This window comes from Cnephaeus nilssonii (genome assembly GCF_951640355.1).
Source record: "Cnephaeus nilssonii genome assembly, chromosome: 9".
NCBI lineage: Eukaryota > Metazoa > Chordata > Mammalia > Chiroptera > Vespertilionidae > Cnephaeus > Cnephaeus nilssonii.
The window spans coordinates 81193204-81207315 of NC_137080.1; the positions used below are offsets into that span (position 1 = coordinate 81193204).

Sequence of the window (14112 nt, forward strand, 5' to 3'; positions counted from 1 at the left end):
ACTACTTATTTTCTCGATTCTTCCTGCTTCCCCCAGTAGAATGCAGGCTTCATAAGGAAAGGGCTTTGTTGTGCTTTGTTCACTGCCATATCCCCAGTGCTTAGAATAGTGTCTGGTGCAAAGCAAGAGCTCACTACACTTTTGTTGAATGAACCGCTTCAAACACTGACTAAGATGAGTTTTGTGTTTTATGTTTTCCCCGGTGGAATGAAATAAAGTATTATTCATTTTTTTTCACAGTCTCGGTGATACCTATTTCTTCCATCTGGAAAATTGTCTGCTGTTTTGATAGTTTGCCATTGGTAAACATTCTGTCCATTAACCTCGTGAGACCTCTGCACAGTGGTTTTTAGTATCTCCTGAGATTCATCAGAGCTTACAATGATTGTCCATTAAACCTTCAACAAGATAGAGATTAATTTTGCTTCAGAAAGCACCTTTTGGGTTTAAAATGAAATCTAAACATTCTCTTCAACTTTTGTACCTCAGCTAGGAAAGCAGTGTTTTTTTTAACTCGGGGCAAACCAGTTCCTAGTGTGATGCGTCGGGAGTGATCCCTGTTGCTCTATCATTTTTGAATCATCCTGTGATATGCTGGTTACTACAATAACACATCTACATGTGAGATTGTTGCTTGTAGGAGCACTTACTTTGTTATGAGGCCAGACAGACAATGGCCTGGGTGGCTCATCTCTGCAGGGGGATTTCCGTGCAGTGGGAGAACCCAGGAGAACTTTGCTCCTACTGAGCTCTGTTCCTGTCATGGACGCAGGGGCCCACCCTCAATGGGAAGAGGGAGAGGTTGTTGCACAAGAACTGGATTCCTGTACCAGGAAGCTCAGGTTCCACCAATAGGTGACCACTCTGTGGGCCTTTCTTGTCATTATTCTAGAGACTAGAGACGTGGCAGAGCCACACAGCAAAGGTGTGATGTTATGTGGCTGCCCAGGTACTTAATGGCTTCCTACAGAGGCTAATGATATGGTAAATGGTGGGGGCTTTCAGAGAAGAGGTGAGGGATGACAAAAAAGGATCTCATTCATTCATTCAAAGATGTTCATTGTACTTCTATCATGTGCTAGGCTCTGGGGATAACTAATCAAAGGAGGTCCTGGGATACCTAGTCAAAGGAGATGTGGGGCAAAAAGTGGTCAGAAAATTACCATTGTACAGAAAAGAACATGAATTCTAAGAATGCTAAGCCAGGCTTTTATTCACATTTCCAAACATGACCCATGTTGTTCTGTACATATGTTGTGTCCATCTTTGCCCTTGTATCTGTAATTGGTAAGCCTGAGGTTACAGCGCATGCCAATGAACAGCATGTCTGTGGGGGGTGGGGATCAGGGTGGTAATAAAAGGGAAGTAGTCTTGAGCTCATGTCTCCTGATACACATGTGTGTGTGTGTGTGTGTGTGTGTGCGCGGGCGCGCAGATAAACCAGCACAGGGAGAACTGTGGTGTCGTTTGCACTCGGAGGAGTTTGTTCATTAATTACCTCCGTGGGAATTTTCTCATTATTTGTCCCTCTACCTCTTTCTAGAAGAATAATGAGAACTGACATTACATTTAATAAGTTGGGGGATGTAGTGGGAATGCTTTCATCTCTTAAGGTTAAATGATGAGCATTTGGTACCATGAAAAAGCTTATAAACATATTCATTTTCTTCATGCACCCTTTGTGCAGAGCCGGGTCGCACAGCCTGAAGACCAGAGAGCTGCATTGTGGGTTAGATGGCCTTTGTTCCCTCTGGCTCTGTCAGCACTGTCCTTCATACCTTGTCCAGGGAAGGCTTTAATATGGGCTCTTAATAATGGCACTCATTGCAGATATTTGTCTCCAGGAAAGAGCTTTAATACCTTCTGTGATTATAAAGTCAATTCAGGTTTCTATAAAAAAGAGGAGGAACCCTTTTTTGCATAATGTAGCTCACGTTGAGCTTAAAAAGGAAAGAGCCTCAAATTAGGGTTGTCACCCAGATATATCTAATTCAGGGTTTTGTAAGGCACTGGAAAATGCCATCTCTTCCGTAGTTGCCCAGTTGATCACCTCATTCCTTTCTCATGGTGGGTCTGGGCAGTGTCAGCAGCGTGTACTGTTGCGATGCCCTGCATGTGGCAGGGGCAGCGACAGTATTTTCGCTTTCACATGTGCCTTTCTGTGGACGATGCCCCTCCTTTGCAGTAGTGCCCTTTTTCACGCAGGCTAGTGAGGTTTCGAAAAGCCCACGAAGCCAGAATTCTGGTGCTTGGCTTCATTGTTCAGCGCCTGTGATCCTGGTACTAAAACCTTTGTCTGTGTAGAACTCCTCCCAACTTTTAGGTACATTGCCCAGTGAGACTTGCCCATGCAGAAATGGAGGGGATGGGGAAAGGAGAATTAACGTGCAGTGAGGTGCTGTGCTTGATGGTTTTTATACTGGATTCCATAAATATCCTCACCCACCCTATGAGATAAGAGGTGTTATTTTCATTTTACTGTTGTGGACACGAAATCTTAGAGGTTGTCATTTGCCCAAGGTCATGGAGTTTGAAACCATATCTTGTGATGGCAAAGTTCATGATCTTTTCTCTACTTGCGTCTTACAATTCACAAGGCAGTTGCCCATGGCCAGGGCCACCTGAGCAAGCCTATCACACCTGGCAAAGTACAGACTGATTTATAGGCCTTGACTCCTTCCATAACTTGTTTAGAAACTTCAGCGATTCCCAGTGTTCCAGGACCCCACATCATAGAAAAAGCAAAGTTAAGCTCCATTCCTCTGTCTCATAGCACTTCGGTGGATTTAAGGTTTTACTGCTTTTCAACCTAAGGAAAAAGAGACTTTGGAATCACATTTAGCTAAACAAACCAGGTCAGTTCAACACAGTGACTGTCTCCTGTCTAGATGAAAACTCTTAGAACTCTAATGGGACAGATGATCAAGCAGTAAGTTGGTCTCTGTTTCATTTATTATCGTTTCACATTGAGGTTAGTAATTGGGGTGGAAACTTCCATTGTGTGTGTGTGCATGCATGATTTCTTCTAATAAAATATTTTCTAAGTCGTTATGCCATTTTATAGTCTAGGTCTCTTTAACTTTGCTATAGTTTCAGGGGTTGGTGAACTATAGCATCTGCCATATCTGTCCCACTACTAGTTTTTAAAAAAATATATTTTATTGGTTTTTTTACAGAGAGGAAGGGAGAGGGAAAGAGAGTTAGAAACATCGATGAGAGAAAAACATCGATCAGTTGCCTCCTGCACACCCCGTACTGGGGATGTGCCCGCAACCGAGGTACATGCCCTTGATCAGAATCGAACCCGGGACCCTTCAGTCTGCAGGCCGACACTATATTCACTGAGCCAAACCGGCCAGGGCCCACTACTAGTTTTTGTAAATAAAGTTTTAATTAGAACACAGCCACACTCATTTGTATTGTCTAGGGCTGTTTTCACGTTAGCAACTGAGTTGAATTGGGACAGAGATCATATAGTTCTCAAAGTCTAAAATATTTACTGTTTCCCTTTACAGAAAAAGTTTACTGACTTCTTCTTTTAGGTTACCATAGCTTTATAGACAAGAAATACACTTGCTAGCCCCAGAGAAAATGTTCCCAGCATCTGCTTGATCAGTAATAACAGGCAGGAAGAAGCACATGTACCATGGCCAGCCCTGAGTACATTCATAGGTTGACTAGATGGCCATGCCCTAGAACATAATCCCAGTGAACAATAATGCGCCTCTACAACACTGCATTCCCTATTCACCACAATAGAGGTACCACTAACTAGCTGAGTGACCTTGAACTAAACACTTTCCACATGAGGTTCCTCATCAATAAAATGAAACACTTAAAAAATATATCCCACATAATAGTATGTGTATGTATCAAGTATATATAAATACACATCATATAAGTGTGTTATATATACAGTTTTAAAGGGAATAATAAATAAACATCAAATAAAGTAACAATAAAGAGACCCATTTTCTCCCCACCCAGCTTGGAAAATAGAACCTTGTGAATAGCTTCTAAGTTCCTTCTGTGCACCTACCTGGTAACAGTCCCCTCCCTCCCTCCACAGGTAACTGTCTCAATTTGGTTTTATCATCCTACTGCTTTTCTCTATAGTTGTATTTAGTTTTGCCTAAAACTTTTTTTCTAAAGAAAGAACACATTCAAGCCCATCACATTTTGTGTTTAACTGGTGTTACTACAGTTTCATGGTGATAAACTCTTTCTGTCTTAAAAGTTCCTAAAGGGCTCTCTGTCTAGCAAACACAGTAACACACAGTGGCTGCTCAATAAATACTTCTGAGATATTCCGCAGGTTTTTTTCTCCTTGGTGGAAGGTGCATTGGACTCATGGGCTAGTTCAGGCTGGTCTCCCTTCACCTGCTGAGGCTGAGTGATTGTGTGCTAGGATAAAAGGCTGGCATCTACAGAGGGAGCCACTGTCTCTGCATTACTGACTTCTTCTTTTAGGTTACCATAGTTTTATAGAACACTAGAGTCCTGGGACACAAAATTCGTAAATGGGGGGTGGGTCCCCTCAGCCTGGCCTGCACCCTCTCCAATCCAGCACCCCTCAGGGGATGTCCGACTGCCTCTTGCAATCCGGGACCACTGTCTCCTAACCGCTTGCCTGCCTGCCTAATCACTGATAACCCCTCTGCCTGCCTGCCTGATTGCCCCTAACTGCTCCCCTGCTGGCCTGATCGCCCCTAACTGCCTCTGCCTCGCCCTGCACCCGAGACCCAGGATTCCCTCCTCCGGCTGGTCGCAGGCACTTGGGACCCAGGCTTCCCTCCCTCTGGCCAGCCGCAGGCACCCAGGCTCTGGGCTGGCTTCACCTGGACTGGCTGTAGCCGCAGGAGACCGTGGGCGGGCAGCTTTGCCTGGGCTGTAGCCCCAGGCGCCTGGGACCATGGGGCGTGCGACTTGTCCCTCTCCCAGGCCGCAGCGTGGCTGGTCCCCATTCCTCTCTCACGAGCTCATTTGTGCCTGGCTGGTCCCCATTTCTCTCTCTCCAGCGTTGAGTGTCTGAGCCATTACGGCGTGAAGGTGTGAGGGTGTGACAACCATTTGCATATTAGCTCTTTATTATATAGGATTTTCTCTGGGTCTAGCAAGTGTATTTCTTGTCTATTGCTAGATTTACCACTTCCCACAATGGCAGGGGGCAATGGTGTAGATTTGCTGATCCAGGCCAGTTCACGTGCGTTGACTCCATGTTTTCATAGTAAAAGAATAAGATGAAACCTAATTTGTAGGCCTTACATTTAGCTTCCAGGCAATTTTAGTTGAAGGAAAATCCCATTGTATCTATCCTTTGTGTTTTTCTTTTTTCTTTTATTTTGTGGCTGAAAAAAAAAAGTACAAATACTGGGTTTTGGAAGAAGGAACTGTTATTAAACTTAAACCTTTTCAACTCTGTAATTACTCTATAAAGGCAGTGTATTTGCATCAGAAATGCATTTAGTCTTAAGTTATAGTGCCTAGTAGTATATGGAGCATTTATAATGATGGGGTATTCCAAAAATAAATAAACTCTATAGAGAATGCTAATCAGCTCATCCCCAGGGACCACAGTGACTATCTCCATTGTACAAATGAGGAAGTGGACATGACAGTTAGTGGTTTGCCCAAAGCCACACTGTCATTGGCATTATGAAGATTTAAGCAATGGACCCACATACAAGAAAACAGTCATGTTTTCATGTCAGACACTGTGGACCTTAGTCAAACTGACCTAAATTAAGATTCAGGGACTAATAAGCCTTTTGGTGTTTGGCACAATCTGCCGCATCAACCGCAGAGAGCTGCCTTACTTCTCACAGGTACCTGTGGGATTTTTTGAGGATTCTGTTTGCTTGAAATCGAAAGCTCTGTATCTGGCTAAGCATTGCTGTGAAAACTGAAAAGCAACCGGTTCAAGTATATTTTACACTGCCAAAGAAAACAGGGTGAGAAGTACAGTAATGTCTCAATTTGTGGCATTCTACTTTTACAGTTGACAAGAAAGCGGCCTCTGCTAAGAACTTTTTTTTCCTGAAAATTATTTTCAGGAGTTTGATTGAGGGTGTGTATGCAGCCTTCTAAACCGTGTGCCTCAGTAGGATTGCATGGCAGAGGGAGGATTGATATTGGGGAACCACAAAGTCCTCCATTTTCAAAGAAACTTCTGGAATTAGTATTGCTTATTTCTTAAGCAAAAATTGATAGCTCAGTTTATAAACATTTCCTCCCAACAACTGATTGGAGCAAAACATTTTGTTTTTTTCTTGGTTAACCTCTAATTAATTGAAAAAGCCAATTAACCTAACAGGAAGCTCCTTGATTCTCCTCTTTGCCTTTCTTCACTAGGCTTCACTTGGGAATGGGAACCCATTTTGTTTATTGAGTAGCAAATGTTTGTGTTTTTTTTTAAATATATTTTTATTGTTGATAGTATTACAGATAGCTCCCATTTCCCTCCCCCCTTTCCTTCCTCCTCTTAGGCCCTATCCACCCCCGCCCCATCCCCCGCAGGTCTTCACTACCCTATTGCTCGTGTCCATGGGCTATGCCTATAAGTAAATGCGCTCTTTGGTTTACCTCTTCTCACCCCCCTACCCCCACATCGAGGTGTGTTCGTCTGTTCCATGCCTCCATGCTTCAGGTCTTATTTTGTTGGTCAACTCATTTTATTCATTAGATTCCACAAATAAGTGAGATCATGTGATATTTGTCTTTCTCAGATTGGCTTATTTCACTTAGCATAATATTTTCCAGGTCCATTCATGCTGTCCTAAAGTTGAGTAGTACCTGTTTTTAAGGCATTGCTAACCAAAATAACTCTCATATCAGGGTGTGTGAATATAGCCTCATTGGACTACATAGTATTGACTCAGAGAACTCACCCACCTACCTGTTGGGTAAACTACCAGAGCCCTTACTGTGAGGTTGCATACACACCCTGTGTATAAGTTTGGGCAAAGCTGTTATGCAATTGCAGAGAGAAGGTTCCATAAAGAGGAAGACACCAGAGCATGCTACTCAGGGAAAGCTACATCTCACAGAGGGTCGGTGTCAGCAGCCTATCCTGAGTTTGTAGATTCCGAGATTTGATTTTGGCATTTCATCCTGTATTTCATCAAATGTGAGCACCGCAGACCCACCCTGACTGAGTTTCTAAGTGACTGATAAATCAGAATGACAATTTATAACATTATCCAGTAAATCGGGTTCAGTACCCAACTTAATATTGTAATATTGGGCAAATTGCATAATTTTTCTAAGTGTTTTTTTTTTTTTTCTTACCTGTAGAATTGGAATGTTAATGCTTTATAAAGATGTTCGGTGAGCTAATGTCTTACTATACTGCCTGGAAGATAATTGCTATTGTTATTATAGTGTCATTTTGGCTGTTGTCTTCATTATAGCTGCAAGTCAACTTAGGAGACTGAATAATAGATCAGAACATTGCTTCTTGAGCATCAATTAGAGCACAAGAAGTCAGAAGTTCTTAAGAAATGCCCCCCTTGGGCTGGAACAGCTGGGTGCATGGTCAGCTGACAGAATGGACGCCCTTGCCAGAATCTGAACACCCTTTACCCAGACAGTGCTGGAGGAACTCCATGCAGTTTTCATCTGTGGCTTATCTTTTTCTAGATTTCTTGAAGTCACCACTTTTTTAGACTGGGAGCCGCTAATCTATTTGGTTCTGGTTGTTTTTAGCAGTAACAAAGGAACCACTCTGATTACTTTGTTTAGGTTTGGCTTTCAAAACATCTTCTAGGGGCGATTTATTCAGGACTGCTCCTTCTTCTGGTTCCACATTGAGGAACTAAAATTTGCAGGAGGGTACCTACCTAGCCCCCAGGATGGGCTGCCGGTGTCAAGTGCTTATAGTAGGCAATGCACTCCTTTGGCATATAGCAATAAGCATGCTTCTTTTATTATTATTTTTTAAAAGTATATATATTTTTATTGATTTCTGAGAGGAAGGGAGAGAGAGACAGAAACATAAATGACGAGAGAGAAACATTCACATCGATTAGCTGGCTCCTGCATGGCCCTGACTGGGATGGAGCCAGCAACCTGGGCATGTGCTCAGACCGGGAATCAAACGGTGACCTGCTGGTTCATAGATCCACCCTCAGCCCCTGCTGAGTGACACCGGCTGGGCAAGCATGCTTCTTTTAGTTCACTAAAACAGAGCAGCCTTATATAAAACCCTTCCCTCACATGCTTTTATTATAATCGTTATTATTTTTTATTTTATCTCTGGAATAGGTATTGACATCCTGAAGCTGGTGGCAGCCCAAGTGGGAAGCCAGTGGAAGGACATCTATCAGTTCCTGTGCAATGCCAGCGAGAGGGAGGTGGCCGCTTTCTCCAACGGGTACACCGCGGACCACGAGCGGGCCTACGCGGCCCTGCAGCACTGGACCATCCGCGGCTCCGAGGCCAGCCTCGCGCAGCTCATCAGCGCCCTGCGCCAGTACCGGCGCAACGACGTGGTAGAGAAGATCCGTGGGCTCATGGAAGATACGACCCAGGTAATGTATCCAGGGTCTTCTGTCTTCCCCACTAACCTTTTGGTTCCAGTGCTTCCCATTTTGCTAGGAATATGTAATAAGGAAAAATACCTGATATTAGGTGTTGGGTATATGTACACACACACACACACACACACACACGCCCCTCTAGGGCACTTGTTCTCTCTCTCTTTTTTAAAAATATATTTTTATTGATTTCAGAGAGGAAGGGAGGGAGAGAAGTAGCAATGATGAGAGAGTATCATTGATCAGCTGCCTCCTGCATGCCCCACACAGGGGCTGGAGCCCCAGACCTGGGCATGTGCCTTGACCCGGACTCGAACCATGACCTTCTGGTTCATAGGTCAATGCTCAACTACTTAGCCACACTGGCCCGGCTAGGGATTTGTTCTCAATGGGTGTTCATGAGACTCAGCTGGACATCTTTTTAAAAATTCTCGTACTTTGGTCCCACTGTAGACCAGTCAAGTCAGAATCTCTACGGGGGACTAGGAATCGGTATTTTTCAAAGCTCTCCCAGTGATTTGAATGTGCAGTTAGGAATCATTGTCTTTGGGGTAGGTTCTAATGTCAGACTGTGCAGCCTGGTCTACTCCTTGAAAACTAGGAGGAAGACTTTTTTCTAGACCCTCTCCCCTCCAGAGGACGCTTCTGTGATGTGGCTCAGCTTACCCCCTGGAGCATGCCGGTGGTGCTGGGAGCAGTCAGGAACACGATCCCTCCTCCTCCTTCTTGGGCTTGTTCAAGTCCCCACCTCAGATGGGAATGGAGGGGACCCAGGAGAGTGATTTACTTATAATCTTTGAGCCCTTGGGAGCCCAATGCCCTGCATTTGAATCCTGGCTGTGATACGTAGTAGCTGGGTGACCAAGGGTTAGGGACTTCAACTTTCTCTGCTTCTGGTATCTCATTTGTAAGCCAACTTTGTAGGGTTAATTAAGACTAGAAATGAAGTACATAAAATGCCTGATTCATTGAAGGTGTTCTACAAATGGTAGGTATAACCATGATGTAAATCATTTTACTTAGCCTTTCCTATTCATAATGTGCTTCCCTGAAAGGCCATGGATCAAGTACAAATGTGGGTATTGATTTATATGCCTCACAGACTTCGATTAAAGTTTTGGAGCATATTCCCAAAGTAAGAAAAAATGCTGCTACTGAGACTTGCTAAAACCCACTTAAAATGTAAAAAGCCATTCTGCCTGCGGTATTTTCTAGTGGTCCAGACTTAGTACCTGAAAGAGCTAGTGAATTAACTCTAATGCACTATTTTTCAGCACTAAATTTTATATATCAAGGGGCTCCATTTTACATATTTAAGAACTCCAAATGCTTTTTATCTTTTCATACCAATAGTCATTAGGTGGATCTTTTATCTAAGTGACTATATAGAACTTTGTAGCTGCTAATTGACTCTTAAGGTGGTCTTTAAAACTCCTGGCATATTTTTAACTTCTTTGAAATGTGGAATTTCGGAAAAAACTAATTCCTAATAGATGTCTTGTTAAACATTCAAAGGCACACAGCAGTGTCTCATAACTTTCTGAGGAATGATCTCAATATGTGTGGCTCACAACTAAAACTGGGCTTTAAGTAGCTGGATTTGGGGAAAGCAAAGGGAGGTGTTAAATGTCCAATTAAAGAAAACAGCTTCAGTGAATGGAATGGAGGGAATCCAGAGGCGGATATTATTATGTTTCCTTGGAGTGTTGGCTTTAAGGAAAGCACTGGCAGGGCATGCAACAGACTTGAAGAAGGATTTATTTATGTATTTATTTATTATTAAAAAAATTTTTTTTTTTTTTAAGAAGGATTTAGATACTTCAGAATAAGTCACATTGTCTCCTTGATGATGCCTACAAGAAAGATAAAATGCGATGGATGCCATGTTAGGACAGGCTAAGTGCAATATTGAATAAGGTAGAAAGATGACTGATATATTGTTAAGGGAAAAGGAGGTTTCTGAACTGCGTTTCGTATTTCTCATTAGAAAAAGCAAATGTAAGCATGGGGATATATAAAAAAAGGAAAATGAAAATGCATAAAAATGTTAATGTTGTTATTAAATCTAGATGATAGACTTAGAAGTGATTTTCTTCTTTTTAAATCATTTGTTATAGTGACGAAGATTACTTTTGTGATTTTAAATATTTTTTAGAATGACAGTTGAAAGGGCACAAGAGAAAGGATAGGTAGGGCTTGCTTTACTGTGCTAAATTGAGAGAGGGATCATCCTCATTTTAATTTAAGGAGAGCAGTGATTTATGTGACAGTCAATTCTTCCTTATTAGGACCGCCTGAGGTTTGTGATGTTGGGTCAGATTTGCCAAAAGCTTACTAAAACTTGCTTCATTTTTGGTTTCTGCAAATCCATTTCATTTCTCTGTGTACACTCAACAAACACTTAGAATTTGGACCAAGTCTTTGGGGTACTATTTTGGAGGGGGGGGTGGTGGTACTGATGATGATAGGGTATTGACTATCACTGGTGACTTTTTTATGTTTCACTGATGCTTCCATTGAGTTCCATAGAAGTTTATTGAGCACCTACTTCATTTCTAGGCACTGTCATAGGTGCTAGGAACAGGGGGCCCAAAGAGAATGCATATCCAGGAGGGTGATTCATAAGAAAAACCACTGCATCAATGAATAAGCAGAACAGTCCCAAGTACCAAACTCTTGCACCTTTTAGTTCTTTCCTTGCTCTATTTCCTCTATAATACACACACACAAAAAATCTCATATCTAATTTTTGTTATTTTTTATAAAACAGTGGCATCAAAGCATCTTACAGCTTTCTTTTTGGTGCTAGTATAGCCTACGTGTTATGATGGAGGCTAAGAAGACAATATTATGCTTCTTGTTCCATATTTTAATAATGTCCATCATTGTCCTGCAGCATTCTGGACTCTAATTTAATAGCTAATGAACATGGATTTCTGGCTGCCAGATCTTACTAACTGCACAGTATGTAACTGTAGGCTCGTAGTTTACCTCTGAGATCTGTCAGAGTCAAACAAGGAATCAGAACCCTGGGCGCATAATTGGGACTGATTCTTCCCATCTTATGATGGATTTGTATTCTTTGTGTATTGTGGTGCTGCTGGGGATTTGAGACTTTGCCCCAGGAGCTAATGGACTCTTAATGTGTAAAAACTACTGCGTGTGTATGTGCGCTTAAAAATGGTTAATGCTTGTTCCTATTCATGAGGTACCTGTGTTATGTTCCACTCAAAGGATCAGCCCCAGTGTGCTTTTCAATGACCTCTGTCCAGAACAGCTGGTTCATTGTTAACCACGGTAGCCTATTAGCCATTTTTAAATTAAACACATTCAGAGCCTGACTTTTTCACTAAACAAATTTTTTTATACTCAAAAATTACATAGTAAAATTCACTTTTTGGCGCACTGTTCTTTGAGTTTTCTCTCTCTCTCTTTTTTAGACCCTTTTTTCCCCCTTTTGAAGCAGTTTTAGGTTTTAATCAAAATTGAGAAGGAAGTACAGAGATTTCCCACACATTCATAGACTCCTCCATTATCAATATTACCAGGATGGCTTTTTTTTTTTTCTCACCAAGGATGAACCTACATTGACACATTATAATCATCCAAATCCATAGTTTACCTTAGGGTTCATTCTGGGTATTGTGCACTCTGTGGGTTTGGACAAGTGTATAATGACACATATTCATCATTATAATATCATACAGAATATTTTTACTGTCCCCCAAATCCTCTATGCTCTGCCTATTTATATCTTTCCCCCGTCAACCACTAATCTTTTTACTGTCTCCATAGTTTTGCCTTTTTCTGAATGTCCTACAGTTGGCATCATACAGTCTGTAGCCTTTCCAGATTGGCTTCTTGCACTTAGTAATATGCATCTAAGTTTCCTCCATGTCTTTTCATGACTCGATAGCTCACTTGTTTTTAGCACTAAATGATATTGCACTGTCTGGATGTACCACACTTAACCATTCACCCACGTCACTCTTTATCTTGGCTGTGATAAAGAGTACATTTTTATGTACTCTCTTCTTTAAACATCTAAAGTGAACCCAGCCTTTCAGAATTATCTCGACTCTTCCCTTTCCAGGACGTAAGCATTTAGAAGCAACAGCAAAGCAGTGGGACAATCATGGGAAGTTACTGGGACTTGGCCAAAGCTATTTATTTTTTTAAAACTTTATTTTTATTGTTTTTAAATATGTACATATATATTATTGATTCAGAGAGGAAAGGAGAGGGAAAGAGAGACAGAAACATCAATGATGAGAGAGAATCATTGATTGTTGACCAGAGCTATTTAAAAAACAAAATGAAACAAAAGCCTCACACAACATTCCAAATTGTATATTATCTTTTTTTTCCCTATCCGTTTACTTTGATATTTTTCTGTAGCTTTATTTAAAGAAAGTCTTTTGTAAGTAGCATATATGTAAGGTTTTTAAAAATCTAGTCTGACAGTGTCTGTCATTTAATTAGGGGATTTCAGTGTGGTTATATTTTTAATGTAATTACTCATATTTGGGTTTAAATCTGCTCTCTTATTATTTGTTTTGTATTTGTCCTATCTGCCCTCTTTCCCCCCCACCCCTCCGCCTCTTCTTTCTTGTCTTCTTTTGGGTTAATCAAGTATTTTTTGTTATTCCACTTTTTCTCTTCTGGTAGCTTGTCAGTTAGACATTTTTTACTTGACTCTGTGTGGATACCATGGAGATTACAACATGCAGACTTCAGTTATGAGAAACATTTTATAAATGTGCACTTCTTCTTACTGTTTCCACACAGTGCAGCAGCCTCAGAAGACTTTAGGCCTGTTTAGTCTTCTTGCATTATGTTTGTTTTTTTTTTTTTTGGTCATGAATTTTAACACTGCACATTTCTTAACCCCAAAACACATAATTATTATGGTTTCACATTGATTTACCCGCAGATAAATATTTTCTGCGGTTCTTCTTTTCTCCCTGCAGCTTCACCTTCTCCCTGCGATGGTTCTTCTTTGGCCTACAGGATACTTCCTGCAGGTTCCCAGCAATAAGTTGCATGATTTGCCCGTTGTCTTTGAAGGAGCGTTGCAAAATAGAATTGAAGCTTGACAGTTATTTTATAAGTACTTGCATGCCTGGGTGTATGTTTCCCCTGCTGAACAGCAAAGGAGATGATGTGATTTTATTTTAAAATCTCTATTACCTAAGAAACGATGTGTGCAATATTATACCTGGCACTTTGGGCAATGCAAAGACGAGTAAGTAAGACAGTCAGTGCCATCAAGGTAGTTTGTAGTTGATGGGAGAAAGTTAGACATACCTATATAATTTAAGGGAGTAAATCCACAAGAGTGGGAGGCGGGAGTACTGGATGTACAACTAATCAGCCACTAAGACTCCAGATCGCAACATCAGTGTGGAGGTGTGTGCCAGGTTAAATTCCTGTCTGGCAGCTTCTCACTTTATGGTGAATTCTTTGGCCTCCCTGCCTCCGTTTTTCCCTGAGAAAATGGGAACAGGATTAGTGCCTGTCCTGTGGGCTGTTGTGAGAATTAGGTAGGACCCACAGTCAGCACTTACTGACTATCCTA

General features: G+C 41.6%; 1 protein-coding gene across 1 annotated transcript in view; it reads left to right on the forward strand.

Annotated features, from left to right (window-relative positions):
* The window catches only part of TNFRSF21 (TNF receptor superfamily member 21), a 70438-nt gene that overhangs the window by 38120 nt on the left and 18206 nt on the right, over positions 1 to 14112 (forward strand). The window contains exon 4 of the mRNA XM_079780150.1: positions 8263 to 8528. Coding sequence (XP_079636276.1) covers positions 8263 to 8528 — 266 coding nt within the window. The remainder of the gene's footprint in view (positions 1 to 8262; positions 8529 to 14112) is intronic.